This window comes from Callorhinus ursinus, unplaced genomic scaffold (assembly GCF_003265705.2).
Source record: "Callorhinus ursinus isolate GAN/ISIS: 27379988/994484 unplaced genomic scaffold, GSC_fseal_2.0 scaffold3, whole genome shotgun sequence".
NCBI lineage: Eukaryota > Metazoa > Chordata > Mammalia > Carnivora > Otariidae > Callorhinus > Callorhinus ursinus.
Genome location: NW_027397065.1, coordinates 2,906,231 through 2,929,038, shown reverse-complemented (window position 1 = coordinate 2,929,038; position 22,808 = coordinate 2,906,231). Strand labels below are relative to the sequence as shown.

General features: G+C 33.9%; 1 protein-coding gene across 2 annotated transcripts in view; it reads left to right on the top strand.

Annotated features, from left to right (window-relative positions):
• Positions 1-22,808, top strand: part of EDIL3 (EGF like repeats and discoidin domains 3) — a 415,090-nt gene that overhangs the window by 119,696 nt on the left and 272,586 nt on the right. For both annotated transcript variants that reach the window (XM_073887730.1, XM_025866595.2), the window contains exon 2: positions 890-1,018. In XM_073887730.1, coding sequence (XP_073743831.1) covers positions 890-1,018 — 129 coding nt within the window. The remainder of the gene's footprint in view (positions 1-889; positions 1,019-22,808) is intronic.

Genomic DNA, 22,808 nt, shown 5'->3' with positions numbered 1-22,808 from the left:
TTGTAGTACCTTATCAATGCAGGTATTAAGAGCCAATTGACACTTTAACATTCTGCCTGGAAATCTCCTAGCTCATATACAAAAGGTCATTAGGTTTATTTTCTTTCACTAAGGTTTTCTCAGGTGACAACCTTACCAACTGCTTTTCTCTACATAAGGTAGGACAGTCTCACATTTTCCTAGCCTCCTGTAGTCATTCTTTCAGTGCCTTTCCAGATTCCACCAGTACCATCCACCACCCAGTACCAAAGCCGAGGCCACATATTATAGGTTTTTGTTATAGCACAACTTATTTCTCTGTGGCAGTTTCTTTCTTACTTTTCCATGTTTCTCTCACCTCTCTTAAGCAAGCTAGCCTGAATTTATTCGCACAGCCCTGACAGGTTCCAAGAAGTAGAAATATTCAAGTGCTTTTTCATATCTCTGCTGGCTTCAAGTCTGCTAACGTCCTATTGGCCAAAGCAAGTTACATGGGCAAGCCCAGATTCTAGGGATCCAGAAATAAACCCCACTCCTTTAGTGAGAGAAATTGCGAAGTTCCAGAGTTAAGTGTGTGGATTTAGAAAGGTTTTTTATTGGAATAATTAATAAATCAGTCTACCAGAGATATTTTGGTTAATCTTTAACAAATCAGACAATATTTCATTTACATGTAATGAAGGAGCCCCAAACTGAGTTAATAACTTTTAGTATGCTAGTCAATATGCAATGTTTGAATTAGAAAATTTAATTTTATGTTATATACCATCTCTCTTAAAAGCACATGGATTCAAATGTAAATCTAAACAGTATAGTGACTTTACCAAAGGAAGACGGAATATGAAATTTCATAGTATATTTTGGTGCCTAAGACAAATGAAAATTCATTATTTGTTTCTTTATTTCTCAGGTGATATTTGTGATCCCAATCCATGTAAAAATGGAGGTGTTTGTTTGTCAGGATTGTCTGACAATTCCTTTTCCTGTGAGTGTCCAGATGGCTTCACAGATCCCAACTGTACTAGTGTTGTGGAGGTTGGTAAGTGCAAGATTTAAGCATTTCAGTCGTTGTCTTCTTTGTTTGCATGAGTGACTGACAAATTTGGTGTGGTGCAGTATGGGTATTCTGTACAAGATTGCTGTATGCTATGAATCAGTTTCCTCCTCTGTAGTACTTTCAATTTTATAATTTGTATTTTAGAGTTAAATTATATTTGTATTAGTGGTATTCTCAAATAATTTAAAAATATGTTTTTGATTAACACTATACTTCAAAGTCACTACAAGTATTACTTGAATATAATAAATTTTTTATTTCTCTAATATTGATAAACATTTAAAATTTTATTCTCACTGAAAAATAATTCCCAAGTCAATTTATTTAAATTAGCCACTCTAAATAAAAGAGAACTTATATTAGTGACTGATTATATCAGTATTTTCTAGCTCTTCTAATCATTACTTTTCTAAGACTATAAATAAATCAAAGATGATGTTTCAGCTGCATTGTTCTTCAGAGTCTTCTCAAAAACTTTGCTTTGCAAATATTGATTAGTCATGGATCATATTTCAATTTTTTTTTTTCATCTGTGAAGTACTTCATTGGCATGTATAGTTACGGATTCAGGGTAACTTCCATAATTTCCAAATTGTTCCCATTAAGGAAATAGCTGTACTTCAGATAATTTAGCACTGTGTAAATTTGTATAGTGATTAAAGGTAATATGATGATTAAGTTGGAAAAAAATTTCTATATTTTTTTCACATCTGTACCAAGGAAAATAAAAAGTGAACTATATCTGTTCAATATAGGAAAACTAAACATGTTTTGGGTTAAATTTCTGCCAACCAGCATAAATCTTGGAAAACTGAGAGGTTTTGATGGCTTTTGAAAAATTGTTTTGAAGAAAAGAAGTAATAGTGTCTATATAGTAAGGGAAGAGTTTGAGTTACTCATCACTGTATCTAATGCACCTAACCTGGTACCTGTATGCATAGTAGAAGCCCAATAACTATTGAATGAATGAAAGAAAGAATAATTAAATAAAACTATTAACTTTCCATTTTTGACCACTAGTTATTGGATTTTAGTGTGCTCTGTTAAATGTGTTTTCTTGTATTTTTATATGACATTAGTATGAATGTAATATTTCTGAAACAATTGTATTATTACAGAAAGGTACTTTGTTTATTTAATTCATTTCAAATACAATTCTCTTCTAAGGCTTTTATTAACTCACTGCTAGTGTAGGGGATTTGATACAGTGCCACTGAAATAAAACTGTTGTAACCACTTTGACCCAGTCTCCAAATATGTACGGGGAGTTTCAGAGTTTAATATGAGAACCATATCCTCAGGAAAGTCTATATCTCTGAAGAAAATTATAGTCATAAATATTCCTAACAGGAATAGATGAATAGAATAAAACTTTAGTGTTATATTTTAAGCCCGCTAACCCCGAACTGACAGTGCCTTACATTGTAGTATATAATGTTTTTATTGCTATTTTTAAGAGCCAAATCTGGAATTAAAGAGGCAAATGTCTTTAAATAATTTAAAAATCAGTATATTAATAGATTTTTAAAGTAAATACTTGAATTATTTGGTCCATATTTTTAAATTAATTCAGTTTTTATCATTTTATCAGAAAAATGAGACTATGGGCAACAACACTTTAAATATACTGCCATAGTCTATGCAGTTCAAATGAGACTGTGGAGGAATCAAATGATTATAGAATTAAATTTTCCTCAGAGTCATTATTATATATTATTAAAATACTTAATGATACTCAGAAATCAGGTAGTTATAGTATATAATCTTAAGCTATATTTTTTATTGTATGTTTTAAGCAACCTCATTCTTCCATGCTATATATTTAAGAGTTCTTGTAAGAAATATACCCATTTTATATTTGCTTTGTCATTTAGCATAGCATATTAGTTATACCAATTCTAATTTAATGACTTGCTTTTATAACATTAAAATAATAGAAAACAAGTACCCTAAAAGTTTAAACAATGGCCATAGTTTCTTAAATACAACTTTGCTATATTGTGAAATAATTTTTTTAAGGTGAAAAAATAAGGGGAAATCAAACACAGTTGTCAGGTTAGATACCTCTTTAGGACATACATGTATTACCTTAATTGCCTTTCTACTACTTCTTTCTCAACTCCATGTTTTTGTGCATATAATAAGGGAATACTGAATATTTGTTAAATAAAAACATTTAGTAGCAGTGCTTTTAATCTCTAGCCTACCTGAGGGTTTTTTTTTTCATATTTTTAAAACTACTTATTGGGACAAAATATATGAAACATTAGATCATTAAAGACCATTATGCATTTTTAGTTTGAAAAAATCTATTACTTTGGTGGTACATTTCTGTTGTTCTTTCCATATCCTTAGGTAGCACCAGTGCAGAAAGCAGTGTACTAGAGTGTACTAGAATTTTATACAATTCCCCCAAAAAAGCTATAGGTATTTTAATGTAATATCTTAAAAGACAGAAGATTTTCATTTCCACCATTGATGTATTTTTTTAATTTTTTATTTTTATGTTAATCACCATACATTACATCATATGTTTATTTCATATGGAGATTTATATTACCAGTGAAATTTTAGAATTTGTATGTGAAAATTTTGGAAATTATTAAATTATCTAAGTTCCATGGCATAATTCTTCTCTGTGTGCTGTCAAATTAACCCAGTAAAATAATAGCAATTATGAACTTTTACAACTCAAATACATAGTATATGAATGCAATCAAAGAAAACAAAATAAGTGATTGACTTAAAAAAATCTTAGTTTCCTTATATTCTTATATATCTATTGAGTACTTGCTAAGTAATAGTTACATACCTGGTGGAATGCCATGGTACACAAATTTACAGAAATTACTGTCTAGCAAGGAGAGCAGATAAATAAATAAATAGGTGAATATGATGGGTGTTGTGATAGTGGAAGCATATGGAGTCATAAGAATATAAAGCAGGTGTCTCCTCTTAACGTGGATGTCAGGGAATGCATGCCTACCTCAAAAACTAACATTTTCACATGATTATAAAAATTAATTCCAGTCTAGCAAGCTGAAAGATAAAAGTATTTAGATAATATTAGATATAGATAATAAAGATAAGAAAAGTCATAATTCCATGAACTGCAAGAAATTCAATGTGGCTAGAGTTTAAAAAGAAGGCATAAAGTGGCCCGACGGATCTGGAGAAAGCAGTGGTGGCAGATTCTGCATGATGTTTTAAAGAATTTGGACTTTATACTAAGAGACATGCAGAGGGTTTGTACTTTTAGAAGATCATTGTCACTATAATATGACAATATGGGGAAAAAAATAGAACACAGTAAGGCAGGGGAACAATTTGAAGTCTATTGCAGGTGACCAGGTCAGACATGATTGTTTGGCTTGGGAAACAAAGGGAATGGAAAATAGAAAGCCAATAATTATTTAAAGGATACAGTAGATAATTATTGGTGACTTACGGGGTTATTGAATAAAAGGAGTGTGGAGAAAGGGAGAAGTAAAGAAGTAGCATCCCTAGTTTTTGGCCTAAGCAACTTGATGCCATTTCCTGAGGTAGTATAAATTGAAGATACATGTCTTGAGAGGCAGAAAATGAGTTGAATATTTCACAAATTGAATTGGAGGAATTTGCTGGATATTAGTTAAGTCAGGCATAGATTTGTAAGTTATAATTACACAGACAGTTATTGTATAAATTGTATAAATTTAGGGAGTGTATAAGTCAGCTCACAAGGAGAATACGTTTTGAAAGGAAGACTAAGGAATGGAAACTGATAAGAAATTCATCAATAATTAAGCAATAGGTAGAGAAAGTTAAATTTTTAAAGGAGTCTGAGAAGGAGTGGTCAGAAAGATAGAAGAAAAACCAGAAAAGCATTGCACCCCAAAAGTTAGGGGTAAATCATGTTTCAAGGCGTGTGTGATCAGCAGTATCAAATATGATGGGGAAGTTGACCGAGATAAACATTTATATTGACTACATGTGACTGATAGATGATATTGCAAACATCAGTTTTGCTGGAGTTGTGGAGAAAGAGCTAGATTGTGGCACATGGAAGAATTAGATACAGGATTTTTAAAAAGTGGCTGGGAATACAGGGAAACTCCCTCAAGTTGATAAAAAAAAATCTATTAAAAATAGTGATTTAAAGGGGCATATACACTTCAGTGTTTATAGCAGCAGTGTCCACAATAGACAAACTATGGAAAGAGCCCAGATGTCCATCGACAGATGAATGGATAAAGAAGATGGGTGTATATATACACAATGGGATATTACTCCATCAAAAAGAATCACATCTTGCCATTTGCAGTGATGTGGATGAAACTAGAGGGTATTATGCTAGGCGAAATAAGTCAGGGAAAGACAAATACCATATGATTTCACTCATGTGGAATTTAAGAAACAAAACAGATGAATATAGGGGAAGGGAAGGAAAAATAAAATAAGATAAAAACAGAGAGGGAGGTGCAAACCGTAAGAGACTCTTAACTATAGGAAAAAAACTGAAGGTTGCTGGAGGGGTAGTTGGTGGGGGGATGGGGTAACTGGGTGATGGGCTTAAGGAGGGCACTTGATGTAATGAGCAGTGAATGTAATATGCAACTGATAAATCACTAAATTCTACCCCTGACACTAATAACACAGTATATATTAACTAAATTGAATTTAAATTAAACATTTAAAAAGAAAGCCTACAGCTAAAATCATATTTAATGGTAAGAAATTTGAAGCTTTTCCACTTAGATCAGAAACAAGACAAGGATGCTCCCTCTCACTATTCCTTTTTAATATTGTACTGGAATTACTAGCCAGTGCAATAGACAAGGAAAGAAAATAAAGGTATGCATATTGGGAAGGAAAAATAAAACTATCCTTTCATGGCTGACATGATCATCTATGTAGAAACAAATCCTAGTTCCCAAAAACATTCGGGAACTAATAAACAATTATAGCAAGATTGTAGAATGCAAGGTTACTATATAGAAGTCAATTATTTTTCTATAAACTAGTAATAAACAAGTGAAATTTGAAATGAAAAACACAATAAGCAGAGCACAAAGGATTGTAGGGTAGTGAAAATACTCTGCATGATATTATAATGTTAGATACATATCATTATACATTTGCCCAAATCCATACAATGTACAATACCAAGAGTGAACCCTGCTGCAAACTATGGGTTTTGGATAATTATGATGTGTAAATGTAGGTTCATCAATTGTAATAAATGCACCACTCTGGTGAGGAATGTTAATAATGGTGAGGTTATGCATATGTGGGGTTCAGGGACTATATGGGAAAACACTGTACCTTTCTCTATTTTGCTGTGAACTTAAAACTGCCCCCCAAAATCAAGTCTTTGATTTAAAAAATGCCTATAACATTCATCAATTTGTTCATTTATTTGTTTATTCATCCATCCATCAAATATTTATTGAATATATGCTATATGCCAGACACTGTTCTTGGCACTAAGGATATAAACATGAAAAATAGGCTTTCCCTTTATAGATCTTGCAGTGAAATGGGGAATTAGAGAGTAAACCATCATACTTATCATGGTAACTTCCAAAAAGAAAAATAAAGACAACTGTTAGAGAGATTAAAAGGAGGTACATTTTTAGGAAAGATTATTAAGAAAGATTGAGAAGTTGGTGTTTGAGCGGAGAGCAGAACTGAGGCAAATTCACTCCATAGGGATGGGGAGAGAGCATGTAAATTGAAAGGGAAGTTTGGACCAAGGGAGGTTTTTCCTTTAAGATGGAATTCTAATGTCATTATGATTAAGAAATATGATGTAACACCCAAGCTTGTGTTTTGCTAAGAATAAATTATGTTAGCTGACTCATGTAGATATTTCAGGATTATTTAGGATACATTTAACCTATTAAAACTATCATTCTGAAGCCATAGGACATAAACATTGGAATTTGGTAGTAATTTAAAATCCATCATCACTTTTAGAAAAAAATTCAAGGTACCTATGTGATGAGAGTAGTTCAGTATAGGGTAACAAAGGCAGCATATTATGTCATGTGTAATTCTTCCCTTTACCCTCTCTGTAGTGGCATTGGCTTCTGACCAGGTTTTCTCATACAGAAAGATTAATAAACATGAAGGTGCTTCATCCTGTTCTGTCTTCTCCTGTCTTCTATCATATTCCATCCAAACTTATTTCCTTTGGTAATTGGTATTTCTTTTCTAACATGAATTCAGGTTCTTTTAATTTATAGCCCTTAGAGCTCATCACTGCTAATCTGTCCTCCTGCTTCCATTTCATTATAAGAAATTGGTTTCATTTACCCCAGAAACACAAAGTCTCATAATTTTTTTTAAAAAAACCCAACAATTTGCACTGTACATCTTGTACATCTTGCCCCATGAATAGCAAATTCATGTTTACCTTTTAGAAAGTGATCACTGTCAGAATATCAAGTAGTGTAATAAAGGCTGGCACTGTCTGAAAGACTTCTTGTTAGTGATCATGAAATATTAGAATGTAAACAAGTTTAAGTAAATCTTTTGGGTAGAGCAAGGCTATTTTTAGATTTCTAAACTTTGGTTGCAAAATGAGAGATTTGATAAATTTCAGTTAAATTATTTATATATTAGATAAAATTACCAGTAGTTGTCAGTTTTTTTCCCCTTTAAGATTACTTCTTGGACTAAGGAAGGATATCTCATGACTGAAACCGCATTTATAGAAATTATTATAATGAGAGCTATTCTGCACAGACTAAAATAGTTTCTCAAAAATTGCTAGCCATTGATGATTGCTAAGAAATTTCCCAGTCAACTAGACTCAGAGGTTTCACTTTCAGAGTTGTATCTATTTAACTTTACTGATAATTAGAAGGATGAAATGTGTGTTCATATAAATGAGTAGAATTGTACAGTTAAAATGGAAGAGTTAAGGATTTAAGGGTAAATTTTTGTCATTTATTTTGTATATATTATAGAAAATTAATTTCGTCTTATATATGTAAATATCTCTATAGCATACCTTATAAACAGTTAGTTTCTTAATTTTAAAATGTTTTTACTTTAGAAGAGCCTGGGTGGTTCAGTAGGTAAGCTCTTGATTTCGGCTCAGGTCATGATCTCAGGGTCCTGGGATGAAGAGCCGCGTTGGGCTCCCTGCTCAGCCAAGAGTCTGCTGTAGGTTCTCTCTCTCAATCTCTCCCTCTGCCCCTCCCCCCACACACTCTCTCTCTCAAAAAAAAAAAAAAAAATCTTTAAAAAAAAATAAAATGTTGCTACTTTAAGGTTAATCATAATGATTAGAATTTGTTAGCTTGCAATTCCAAGCCCTAACAAATATATATTAACTCAAGGAAAAAAAAAAAAACAGAATATCAAAGAACCTTAGAAGGTATCAAGTACAGAGATCCTCTCTTGCCCAGAAAAAAGATAAGAGCCAATCTGTGGTACAGTTTTTATTTGTAAGAAAAGAAAATGTAACACATTAAAAGAAATATTGATTTATATCATTTTAACCATTGTCTGTTTTCTTTCTGAGAGTATAACCTTTCTATTGCTTGGGAATAAATTTGTGAATGAAGTGATAGTGGATGTGTATCATTATGCTTTTCTGCTTAACAAATCATTACAAATTTGGTGGGTTTAAACAACTATCTCTCAATTCTGAGAGTAACGTAGGTGTTCTCATTGACTGGTGCTGGGTAGTGGAACATGGCTCAGCTGAGATAGTTTGTCTCTGCTAAATCAGGCTTCCTTATGTGGTGGTGGAAAAGTCCCAAGAGCAGTAAGAAAGATCAAGCCCAAATTATAAGCACTTTTCAAATATCAGTTTATGTCACTTTAGCTAACAACAGTTTTCGTAAGAGGACCTGCCCCTTCATATTGAAAACGTGAAGATGCAAGAGGGGAAAGAATTTGTGGGTGGTTTTACAGTTTACTATAGGTTGTTAGGTAGTTGCTTTCCTTTTACTTTTTAATTTTTTTTTTAATTAACAGTTTTTATTGGCAATGCAAAAAGTTGATGAACATGTAGATATATTTATAGATATTTTTATGTTACTAGCTATGAAGGTAGTCTGTTTCTTTATAAGGTAGGAAAAAGTAAAAGCTCTCTTAAAAAAAGGGAAAACTTGATTATTGTCTGTTCATTTTAGGAAATACATTGAAAAATTAGAAAAGTAAAAGTGGAAAGCGACATTAAGTTGTTCTTTTAATCAAATTCCAAATGGAACAGCATGAAGTCTGTTGTGGCACTGCCAAAATGTACAATTCTACACATTTATGAAACTGAAAATTGCTGTTTTAAGTGATAAGCTAAGTGGCAAATTTAGCATTAACCTCAAAAAATTTTTTCTGCCAGGTTGAGCACTTTCATGGAAAAGAGGTTTATAGGAGACTCATAGATGACATAAAATAGTTAAAACATGCCCAATAATCTTTAAGATCTTTCATATAGTTATTTGGTTTTCTCTTCTTAATTTTCAACATGAATCTCTTTCTTGAGTATACAATTATACCTATTGTTTGCTTCTTTTTAATTGAGTTCATTACATATTGATTTTTGGTTAAAAATAACATTTTTAAAACTTTTTTTAAAGATTTATTTATTTGAGAGAGAAGGGGAAAGAGAGCACCTGCAAGTTGGGGGGGGTGGGCAGAGGGAAAGAATCTCAAGCAGACTACCCGCTGAGCACAGAGCTCGATGTGGGGTGATCTCACGACCCTAAGATCATTACCTGATTTGAAATCAAGAGTAAGCCATTTAACCGACTGAGCCACACAGACACCCCTCCTTAGACTAAATTCTTAAAGTTAATGGTTAGGTTAAGAGTTATTTGAGAACCTATAATATTGTAAAATTGTACAGAAAAGTCTAAACAGTTCATCATGATGGATTTATAATGAAAAGAAAGTGTAATGGGCTTAGATCTACTTAATCACAATAATGTAGATTTGGAGTCCTTCAGTCTGTAGAGGAGAACAGAGAAGAAATAAGTTATATTTACATATATAAAATGTAAGAGGAGAAAAATACACCTGGAGAACAGAGATGGTTATCTCATCAAATATAGGTTTATTTTTTTAAAGGTTTTATTTTTTTTATTTTTTAAAATATTTTATTTATTTATTTGACAGAGAGAGACACAGCGAGAGAAGGAACACAAGCAGGGGGAGTAAGAGAGGGAGAAGCAGGCTTCCCGCGGAGCAGGGAGCCCAATGCTGGGCTCGAGGCCAGGACTCTGGGATCATGACCTGAGCCGAAGGCAGACGCTTAACGACTGAGCCACCCAGACACCCCAAAGATTTTATTTATTTTTTAGAGAGAGAGAACAAGAGGGAGGGGCAGAGGGAGAGGGAGAAGCAGACTCCCTGCTGAGCAGGGAGACCAACACAGACACAGAGCTCTATCCCAGAACCCTGGGATCATGACCTGAGCCAAAGGCATACACTCAACCGACAGAGCCACCCAGACGCCCGTATAGTTTTAAAATAATAGGTGAATACTACATTCCCTTTTATTTTCCACTTAATCATTATTTAAGGCCACAGATTATTTAAAAAGGACAAATTATAAACACATCTTAAGGTCCAGTTTGGTTGATAAAAGCTATGAGGAAAGGACTGTTCTCTAGAATTCAAACCAATAAGAGAGAGAGTAGGCAGAAGAGTCGTAAATAATGGCTCTAGAGCGTGTGGAGTATGGAGCTGACTTAAGATAACTGGATAAAGAAAACCTATGAAGGTTAAATAAAAGTAGGAAGTGGGAAAATGATTACTATTACTCTAATGGAAACTGAAAGCTGATTGACTGAATCATAGAGCATTTGCTCTCATCTGACCTCTTACCATTAATTGAAGATAGAATGAAGACAAAGAGATGAGAGAAGCATTAAGAATTCATTTTAAAAAAGTGTCTTGATAGGTTGAAATTTATTTCTTAGAAATATTAGAAATCCTGTAGTATGTAATATTTATAAGTTAGATAGACTAATAATCACCAAATCTTACTGGGACCAAGTATGTGCTAAAATCATGCTCTTTGTTTTGAGGGATTACTAGAGTAAAGCATATTGGTTACTAATGAAACAGAAGGCATAACGTCTTTTCTCAAGGAGCTTCAAATGGATGTCATTGTGTGAAGGTTTATTTGGCCACAGTGCCTGAGGCCATAGGAGAATTGGGTGACATCTCAAGGTTACTTTGTACTCTAAGGCAGTTTATCTAAATCAGAGTATTTATGTGGAGGCAGATTCTGTAGTCCATGTTATTTAAAGTACAGTGACAACACATAATTTTTAAATGAGTCATATAATGAGAATTTGGGCAGAATCTTCTTTGGAATATATTAAATTTTTCCCTCTGAAAGTATAAAATTCATCAAACTGTGATTTAAAATGCACAGCAATCAATGTTTATTGTTCTCTTTATTTTGTTTTAATCAAGTCTTGGAAAATAAAGTAAGGAGGATACAATTTTGGTTTCTCAGCAAAAGATGGAGCCAGTCATAGCGTATTTTCTTAAGTACTAACCCTTGAAAAATATAGCAAATTTCAAATAAGAATCACCACCTTCTTTTCATGGCATGTTGCTAAGTCTCCACAATGTCTTCATCTGATAAGATTTTAATTGAGAAATCAGAAGCCAAGTGCTTCCTCCAGATCATAGAGAGCAACTGAGTACAGAACTCGTTACTGTTACTCATTGACATAGTAGCTACCCAACATTTTCAACAAGATAAATATTGTTTCTGTCAGTTCAGCTCTCTTTCAATCAATGGCTTTGGCTCCCCCAGGCAGTGGATAAATCAGGGTGCATCCTACAACATGCTCTGACCTTTAAGGTCAACTTCTATTAATTATTCAGTGATGGAGGTCAAGCTATATTATTCTTCACAATGATGTCCTGACCCCCACACTTCTGTGGTAAGGCTCACCTCACAACCAGGCATGCTGTCTATCAGGCCATCATGTAATGAACATTGAAGGGGGTGGGCAGAGAGTCTTTTTGTGTAGTTTACCCATCACCATAATGCCAAGGACATTTTTTCCCTCATCCTTTTTCTTTAATAGTGTCTTGTATTTTTAGAGTACTCTATTCATTAAAATGTTAATATACATATTATTCTTGTAATACCCTTGAAATAAACAGTTGAGCTAATACCAATCTCAGTGTTAAATAGGAAAATGATTCTATGATAAATGTAATGACTATACCAAGGTCGTAGGTTTCTGCTAAAGACAGGCAGAACAGATGTTAAACCTGAAGTTTTGTCCGGTGCATTGTCCATGGTCCAGTGTCTGTGTTCAAATTAAACTGTGCCTGTTACACATATGGGGATGGGTGCTTTGAAACAATAAAAGAACCTGAAGATATAATAGTAATTATAATAATACCTTTAATTACAGTGTTTGTCACATGCTGAGCATGCTTTCTCGGAACTCTGTAGGAACACATTCTTTTAACGGATTGCATCATGGTATTGTGGTTAAGAATTCAGCCAGACTGAATTCAATCCTGGCTGTTCTATTTACTATCTCTTTTACTTTGGGCAAGTTGCTTAACCTCTCGATGCCTTAGTTCCTTGTCTGTAAAATTGGGGTAATAATAGTACTAACTTTGAAGGGGTTTTGTTCAAATTAAATGAGCTAATATATGTTAGACCCTTAGAGCAACACTTAGCTTATAATAAGAGCTATATAGGAGTTATAAAATAAGTAAATATAAATAGTTAAATCTTATAGACAATTCAAGAGCTACATACAGAAATCAGACTTCTAAGTTCCTGAATATTCCTCCATCATTTTAGTCATTAATAACATTATTTAGATGTCCAGTAAATTCTGATCTATTATTTTTATGTCAGGATTTTTTCTGCTTGTGCTTGAATATGCAAACTGGGGGCAATTTAGCTGTCAGCTTTTAATTTTTCAAAAATTTCTTTCCTTCAACGTATAATTTGACAAATCACCTTACTTGGTATGGGAAAAAGAGAACCCTATGTTTTATTATTTGAAAATTATGAGTAATGTAAGTAATGCTTGCATAATTAGGAATCGGCCTTTTAGGAGTATAGCTTTCCTTATGCTTATGGCAAATAACTTATGAATTGATTTTTTTTCTTTATAAGAATGCAAAGTGAGAATCTGTAAAGGTATAATAAATACCAAGTTGAAATTTATGATACCATATTAATATTAGGTTTTTAGATGTGATAGATCAACAGTAAGCTCTTTGTGGTTTTGCATAAAAACACAGACTACTAAAGACCACTAGGATCTCAATATTATTGAGCCTCTTCTAAAGGCTATTCCTAACCCCCAGAGGCTAATCTCCCTTTTGTCTGTGACCCCAAAATAAAAAGCCTGCCCTTGAGATACTTCTGTTTGGGAAAGGATCATAAAACACACACATCAGTAGCCCTCACACATTGAGGTAAATAATCATCATAAAAAGAGAACACAGTGCAATAGGTAGCAACAGGAAGAAAGGTTATTTTGAGTCCCAGGGATCAGATTTGACAGCTAAGATAGCTTTTAAAATTGGCTGGGATGGAAGTGTAGTTCACCAGCCAAGTTATTAGAGGGGAATGTTTTAAGCAAAATGCAGGATGATAAACATAAAGCTGAGGAACTTGGGAACCTTCCGGAAGAATTAGCCTTAGTGGTTGCCCAGACTACTTGGTGTTTTTAGGGATGATTGGGAGTCAGACCAGCAAGGTGATTTGGACCTATATTGCATAGGACCTCCAGTCATCTTCTCAGACTATGCTTATAATACAGTTCTCAGTGTTATTAACAAAATTATCGCAGGATCATGATTCTGTGACCTCTTTTCATAATACATTATTGAAACATATAAACATTATTTAAAAACAACACAAAACACTTTGCTGAACAGTATTTGAGGTAATTTTTAAGTACTACTTCAGGCTTGTCTTTTGAGGATTAAATTGTACTATTTTTTCCTATTACATTTTTATTCTGCCTCCAAGGTCTTTTTTTCATTTCATTAATTATTGTGATTGTTTTCAGTAAGACTTGGTCTCATAGATAGTTGATTTGGGAAAGGCTGAATGTGACTTATTTACTGAAATTAGTGCTAAATTTCTAACCTAGAATTTCTAACCAGAAATTATTTGCTGGAGGAAACAATATAAAGTTCTAACAACAGTTTCTGGAATATTCCTCTGTGACTATAAATGTCAGTTGACATGTGGAAAATCCTATGAGAAGCCACCAAATATTAATATTCACCTGGATGGTTACCTAGTCCTGGACACTAAGGAAACTGTTTCAATAAAAACAAGTGTTTGGTTTTCTTGTCCGTGGACTTAATACACTATATATGAAATACACACAAACTATATTCTTTGCTAGAAAGAAAGCAAAAGATTCGAAGAATACATTTAAGGCTTTGCTTAGTTCAAAATTTTGTAATTTTTTCCTATTGCTAAAATACTTTTAACTTGCTGGTAAGCCAGTCGTGTTCTCCCTTGACCCCACCCCAACCATGGCCTCCTTTGTCCCATGTCTACCTCCCTCCCCTCTTTTTCCTGCCCAATCTTGCTCCCAGACAGGAAGAAGATAAGATAGTAGTCCCTAGCTCTCTGGGAATTAGTGTAAGGTGGAGCTGGAAGAAGGAGGGAAAGGAAATTAATTTCTTACTCTTTTAGTAGCTAATACATTGTTGGATTATTAGTTATAATATAGCAGCCTAAAGAAGGCAGGTAATAAGGGCATGGTATTTTGTCCTAGTCAGATCTCATCTGGAGGTCTAATTCTTCTTGCTGTATTTCCCAAAAGACCTTGACAAATTTGAAATTATCAGGAGGAGGTTAAAAAAAATGATGGCCAGGGTATATGCCATGATATATGAAATTAAGTGGAGATGTTTATCTCAGTTAAGAAGAGAATTATGGGGAATATGATAACTCTTTTCAGATATTTGAATGGCTGTTATGTCAAAGAAAGAGCCATATCATCCCATTGTTGTCCAGAGGCTAGCCCTGGGAGAGCAATGTGACATGTTTCTTTATGAAATTATAAGTTCCCTGCCACTAGAAGTTTTGAAGGAATATTTAGATGTTTAGTTGGCAAGTTGGACTAAGTGACCTTTAAGTCTGGTTTGGATTTAAAATTTTGTTTCTCAAAGTTGCTTACATTCTGTTTTCTGAACAGCCTATATTTACTTGACTATTCTTTTGTTTTTGTTTTTGTTTTGTTCGTTTTGGCAGTTTGGAAGAGTAGAAGTTAATAGTACACGTTCACAACTTGAAAATAAGCAAAAAGACAAGAAGAATGGGGCTTGGGCCCTCCTTGAATAGCCCTATACCTTTATTTGATTTCATTGTCTTAAAGTTAGACCTGTCTACTTTTTTATCAGTTGAGTTCTTTAAAGACATTTCAATTAAGGAAAAATTTGGCCTAGGGAGACCAGTTTTGCAGATAGGGAAATCACATTGTCAATGTCACTTGATTAATGCCTGAATGTGGATACACTGACTATTTTCCTTTAAAGAAGGTCCTAATGATTCTGAGAAGAAAGCATTTAATTTTAACTTCTATTTTAACAGGGAGGAGGAAAAACAATCCGCTTTAGCAGTCATTTACTGCTGAATAAGTCAGTGGCACATTAGACTAGTTGAGTTCTATATAGGCAAGTAGAAGCTGGGCTTTATCTCTTAAAATTAGTGTCCTTGGGATGAGTTCAAGCTACGTGAGAAAAAAAATAATTCCCCTAGACCAACGAGAAACATAGATCCACCAGAGATATCTGAGCTGTCTTCAAATTACACCTGCCCACTATTTTTTTCCCCTTCATCTTTTGAGTTTCAAAAGGTATTTTAATTAAGCCAAGCACGTGGAACTATATTTTGGGAATTCATCATTTCAAAGCCATCATAAAATTTCTGAATTCCTCTTTGTAATATAAGCAGTGAAAAAGGAATGATATTTTGTTAAAAGCCTTCACAAATTTCAGAAGTGGTAACATGCTGTCTTGGAAAGAACTTGGAAAGAACTTATTAACAACTTAACTTATTTATTAACTTATTAACATATTAAATGTTTGCTTGTGCACACACACATACACACACATTATATGCCAAGATTCTGTAATAAAGGAATTTTCTGTCTTCAAATGGCCACCATTTATTTTTCTTAAAATATTAAAGTTTTATATTACTTAATATAAGAATATTATACTCAGTGGTTAACCCTAAGGCTGCATCTGCCCAAGCACAGAGCTCAGCCATTTCTTTTGTTTCTGTGTCTTGTACTACTTGGACACGGGACACTGAAAGTTCTACTTGATCACCACTGAGGGTAACTCTATTGTGGGAGTAACTTTCACAGGAAGAAGGCACAAATATCATATTGTCCAATATATTTAAGAAGCATATTACTGTGGATAGGCTGCTGGCATAAAACAGGATCATTTAAAAGCCTCATTTACAGAAAGGGAATATTTTATATTGTATATAGTATTATAAGCTTACTTATTTAATGAAATTTGGTCATTTATTTTTGTTTCATGTTTCTATCACTATTCAAATGGAGTCTGATTATTCATTGCAATATTATTTGTAAGAGAGAAACCCCTGATTCCATCCAAATATCATTCAATAGAGTTAAATAAATTATGGTATGTCCATAAAACATTAAATACTGCCCATATTCACTGAGTATATTGACACCGAAAAATATGTGCAAATATTAGTGAAAAAAGCAAGTTATAGAACAGCATGTGTTGTGTAGTCCTTTTATTTATATTATAAATAAATATTTAATTACCATTTATATACTATATGTACATGTATTCATATGTATATGAATTTTACTTCAAAATTCAGTTTATGGTGGGTTTTATTTGGCAATTTAATACAATATTTAATACATATAACCTTAAACCATTTTGACAGGTTTTTTTTGTTTGTTTGTTTTTTGCCAACCCCTTAATCACAAAATCTCTTCTGACATTAACATTTTATGTGCAATGATTCTGTGATTTCCTTGAGTGGATGCTGTCCCTGAGATTTGTGTCAATCTTGCTGGTCTTTCCATTGCCTTTTAGTTTTTTGTTCTTTTGGTTTTAACGGATTTGCTTTTTAAATTAGTGCATTTGCCCAGACTTATGGAAATGACTTGAGGTTGAAGTGAGCAGTTTCCCACACATAAAAAAACAGAAATCCATGGAATGTGAGCCTGATGGTATCATTTTCCTTCTGTCAGTTGCTGTGAAACAAAATAATATGGGTGCTGTGACCATCTGAATGTCCCATGTGATGTGCAGGTAACCTCTGCTGCATGGCTTCCCTTGTCACAGAACATAGCATTCTCTTTGCAGAACTACTTCCTCTCTCCCAAATTAAATTTTCAAAAAGATTATGAATTAATTTCATTTAAAATTGAGGCAATCTGAGCAATCAGATATATATTAGCTGTTGATCTGCTTGGTCCTTTTCAAGTTTCTTCTTACCATTTGTCCATGAATTTTCTTAGGATATCTTAGGTTTAATTACCAATCCTTATTTTACATAGCGCACAGTACTGTAAAAACAGACATTAAATTTACTTACTAGACTTCATTTTCTCATCTCTAAAATTGGACAGCTTTCCAAAAATATTTACTCAGTACCAATTATGTGCACTATACAAAACTAAAACATAACTGTTGCCCTGAATGAAGGATAGTAGATAATGTCCGGCTTGGGAAAAAGACTGGAAAATATTGCTATTTTGTTTCACACTGGCTTTAGGTTATAGTTTAAAAAGTCAGTGGGAATCAAAGGGGACAACTACACAAATCTGGAGACTAAAATAAATGCTTATACACTGAGGATGGTGAAATTTGAATTGAGTCTACAAGAGTGGGATGAATTTGGATAGGGAAGGAGATCACATAGAATAAATAAAAGATTGAGGACAATTGAATAGATAAATGACACACCGAATTATAATGTCAAATCACCTAGCTTAACGATCTTTAGTGCTTCCTTTAAGCAGGAAAATGTATCCTAATTATGTCCCCAATGTCTCTTTTATACTAGCTGGGAGATGAGTCATGTTATTTCCCAACTTCCCAGGACTCTGGTTTAGTTTTATAAATTATGTATTTTTTTAACTCAGTGACAAAACAATGAAACTAAAGCTTCCATTCATTTTTTAAATTATTTTTCCCATTTGTACCTATTCCTAAAGTGAGAAAATCGCAAATGCACTGCTAATTGCTGTTAACATGATTCACTGTTTAACTATATTGTGAAACCCATGTGAGCTATATCACTACTAAACATAGAAAGTGCATTTTGTGGTTCTATTTTAATGAATCTATTTAGTTAATAAGCATTAGTTTGAAGCTTTTTTATTAGTTGAAAATCACAAATTTATTTTTCCATGAGATGATCAAATGGTCATTAGAGTAACCATTGTCTTTTGAACCATTATTCCTTTTCTCTCCTGCCCAAAGAAAGTAAATCTGATTTATATGACCATATAATTATGTAAGTCAGTATATATATAATTATTTACATATAGAGAGAGAGCTATGCAACTAAAACATAGATGAAGATGTAAGGTTTTCTCTTTGACAAGTCTAGTAATGTAGCTAATTAAACAGCTAAATTTTATTGAGCAACACAGTGGAGTGTATTAAATATTTATCTATATTGTTTTCTTTCTCTTGACAAATATTTATTGAACCCTACAACATTGTAGACTCTGTTCTAAAACTACAGTTATAATGGTGAACAAAAAAGTTACAGCCCTGACCTCATGAAACTCCTAGTCCAATGGAGGAGACTAATAAACATACAAATATATACTTACATACTGACTACATGTGTACAAATTATATATATTACATATTTTGAACCGTACTCAAATAGATGTCATTCTCCAAATTTAGCACAGGAATCAAAATGCATGTGAAAGACTAATAGCATAGAGAAGACTTTGTAATTCTCTGAATACTTTCAATGCAAACATTATCTGTTGTTTCTCATTGTGTCCCAAACATCGTGCAGTTCTGAGAGTGTATAACTGACCAAATCATTTGCTGTCTGAAGTCTTTGGCTGGGAGAGAATAATATTCCTCTTCGTATTTTCACAAGGAAAAAGTTGGTAATGGCAACTTTTAAGTCCTAAGGCATGTCCTCTTTGGGCCATTGGCCAAAAAACAGATGAACAAACAAATAATAAAACAAAAACCATATGAACCAAAACCTATCTCTAAATAGATCTCTGAATACTTCCAGAAGAAACTCTACAACCTATTTAAATGACTAAGTTCACAAATTTGAAATTGTAATTTACTCTTCTTTGCCTTAGTAATCACACACATACACACACACACGCGTGCAACCCATGCGCGCGCACACACACACACAGACACACACACATACATATTCACATTTACAGCATTTATCACCTCACAAGCATGAATAATCATACATACATATTGTTATTTTTTCATCACTGCAGTTGAATCAAAACTTCTGAAATATTGTCAGAATTTAAGAGTATATATTTCTTGTTTCTTTGTTTATGGAAATAATGAATTACAAGATAATTTCAAACTTGCAGAGCATATCTGGTACATAATTAACTAGATTTATAATATAGCAAACAAAATGATCCTTAAATCAATATGAATTGAGTAACATCCATATGTAAAATAGATTATAATATTCTAAGAAATGTATTTTGTGTCTTTCATAATGAACTATTCCTATTTGATGGTGAGCCACAGTGGGTATAGAATTGTTTTTGGAATGGATAGACTTTCCAGGTTATAAAAGTTCACTTAAAACACCCAAGGATAAGACAAAGGAAGACAGGAGATATAAGAATTGTTGATACCATATAGAACTGAAGCCTGTCCAGTGAAGAAGTGTGTGTGTTTTAATATCATATGTGTATCCCTGTAGTACACAGCCCATCCGGTTTGGGTAGTTACTGTACTTGACAGTTGAGCCTATGGAACAAAAGAGAAAGGTTGGGAAGGAAGGAGAAAAGAAGGAAGGGGAGTCCACAGGTTGCCTTCTTCTGCCACCTACTAACCCAGTTCATGAACATGTACGCTGTCAGACCATCCTAAATAAACAGTGACCAACTTCAAAATCACAGTAGGTTTAGTGTATCAAAACATGGTCATGAGCTCTGTGGAAAAATTATGTGCTGAAAGCCCAGCTGCCCTCAGAATGCAATGCCCGAGGCTGTATGTACTTTCCACCTCACCTGCCTCAGAGATAATTAATTCCTTATGTGTTCTAATATATTTTAAATGGGAACAACAAAACTGGTTATAGTAGTGGCAGAATGTCATGTAGTTGCAAATTAGAGAAAACTAAAACTAGATAAACAATAAAGTAGAAGAATTTTTCCTCAGAATTGAAGGTCCAGATTTGGGTAAGAATATGATTTAGTGGCTGAACCATATCATCAGTAATCTAATTTCTTTCTGTTTTTCCATTCTGCCTTTGAGCAGGATTGGCTTCTTTCTAACGCTGGCTCCCATCATGGTTGCAAAATGTCTGCCAGCTCACTTCTGGGACCACAGGCTTCCTGTCTGGGTCTAAACGGAAGAGAAAGAGGGTTTTTCCAGACACTTTCTCAGAAGATTAAAGAAACCTCCTTTCCAAGAGCCTCACCTCACCCAAGCACACACAAACTTGATCTTACACATCATTGTCCCCAAATGGGTCATATGCTTACCTAGATGAATAATGGTGGCCAGGAAAATGGAAAAGATTTATTTAGTTCTGAGATACAAGCTTCCCCTCTATATCCAAAGGATAAGTTATCTTCCTCCAAAGTATTGATGTAGATATCCAAATAAATCTGAAGATGATACAAGAGAAAGAGCTTTGAGAGCTGGTAAAGCAACCCCATTACATATTGTGAAGGGTTTCCTATAAGCCTGCTAATTTGCTGCTGCAGTTCCAACAACTGCACCCGTGGCTCTTTCTTATTGCAATAAATTTTGATGGGTATAGCCATCATTCTCAACATTTAATGTTTGTAACAGTCACCTGCTGCACTTTTTTAAAATGCAGAAACCTGAACTAACACCCAAATTCAAATTCAGTAGATCTGGGGCATTTTAATGAACACCAGGGTGATGTTATGAGCAATGAGAGGGCCGCACATCTAAGTTGTCTATATCAGATGTATATTTTTGCTGTCTGTTTTTCTACTGTCACCGTCATTTCAGTACATCCTTCTGCACTGTGACCAGGCAGAGCAATACAGAGTTATTTGTTTAGCTTTGTTTTGCTTAGTGCATGTGTTTTGTTTTGTTTTGTTTTGTTTTGTTTTTTTGTAAATATTTTATTTATTTATGAGAGAGAAGGAGAATGCAAGAGGGGGAAGGGGCAGAGGGAGAGGGAAAGAAAATCTCAAGCCGACTCTGCACTGATCATAGAGCCTGATTCAGGGCTCCATCCCACGACCCTGAGATCATGACCCGAGCCAAAATCAAGAGTCAGACCCTTAACTGACTGAGCCACCCAGACGCCCCGGTGCATGTGTTTTTAATTTCTGGGATTAAAGGAACTTGCATGTGACAAAGACATATTTTTTGATTTGCTGATTTCAATGAGTTCTGAGAAGCAAATAGGAAAAGTGAAAAATCATTTGGGTAGCATGGCATTATCTTCTGTGGTAATTATTTTACTTAAATGTTGCTAAATAGGCCACTAATGTCTACTTTGAGGCTTATTTGTACCTTTGGGTCTCTGGCTGCCACCTGTTAATAGTTCATGATGCTCTATTTGGTAAAGTAGCTAGCCACCTACAAGACCCTCTTTGCTAGAGATAACTGCAAGAGTGAATTAATAGTAATACTAACCCTATGTATGTGCCTTTGTGATTGTGTGTGTGTGTGTGTGTGTGTGTGTGTGTGTATTTTAATAGTATGAGTACTGGTTAGTGACATCTTTGTATTACGAGGAACCGCCATTATGGAGATGTATAGAAACAGAATTCTATGCAGACCTGTGTATCTGCTGACTCTAATATTGCTAATCTGTTACAAAGATATTTTTAGGTATTACAGGCTTAAGTGTAGGTTAGTGCACTGCTTACTCCACAGGCTTTGGTTTTAAGACATTCTACTTGCTAAGACATCTATAAATTTAATTGTCTTTGTTTCTGTGCTGGATAGTTCTTTCCGAAAATTTCTTGCTTATCCATATATAATGGAGGGATAAAATCTTAGCATTTCTAATCTTCCTTAGGCATCACATGCTTAGGATATTTTAACTACACACTCTAGATCTCACCTGCCAGTGTCTATCCCTGGATTGTAAGGGACCTAAAGAAGTTTCCCGGTCCCTACATCCAGTTTTTTTTCCCCATTATGCTTAAGTCCGAGTAACACTATCAGAGATCTAGCCAGTCCTCACTATGTGACTCTATACCCCTTTTTCCCTTTATCTCTTAGTGGATACTGAGTCAACACTTTGGGAGAAAGTAAGGCATAGTGGAAAGATTTTGGTTTGAAAGTCACATTGACATGAGCTCAAATTCAGATTGACTTTAGACAAATTGCTCAGTCACTCTAAACCTCTGTATCAAATATAAGTAATTTTCATCTCATCATAGCTTTATAAATTGAGTTCCTTTCCCCCCACACACACTTTGACTCTCCAGACTTTTACTAATAATGACCATTTAAGTCGACAGTTCTACAAGGCTTTATGGTATTTTCCTAAAAGGGAATTCCTGGAAGCTACTGACAGTTTTCCACTTCGAACATGTTAAGGTATATTTTGGACATAATAAAGCAGCAAACGGCT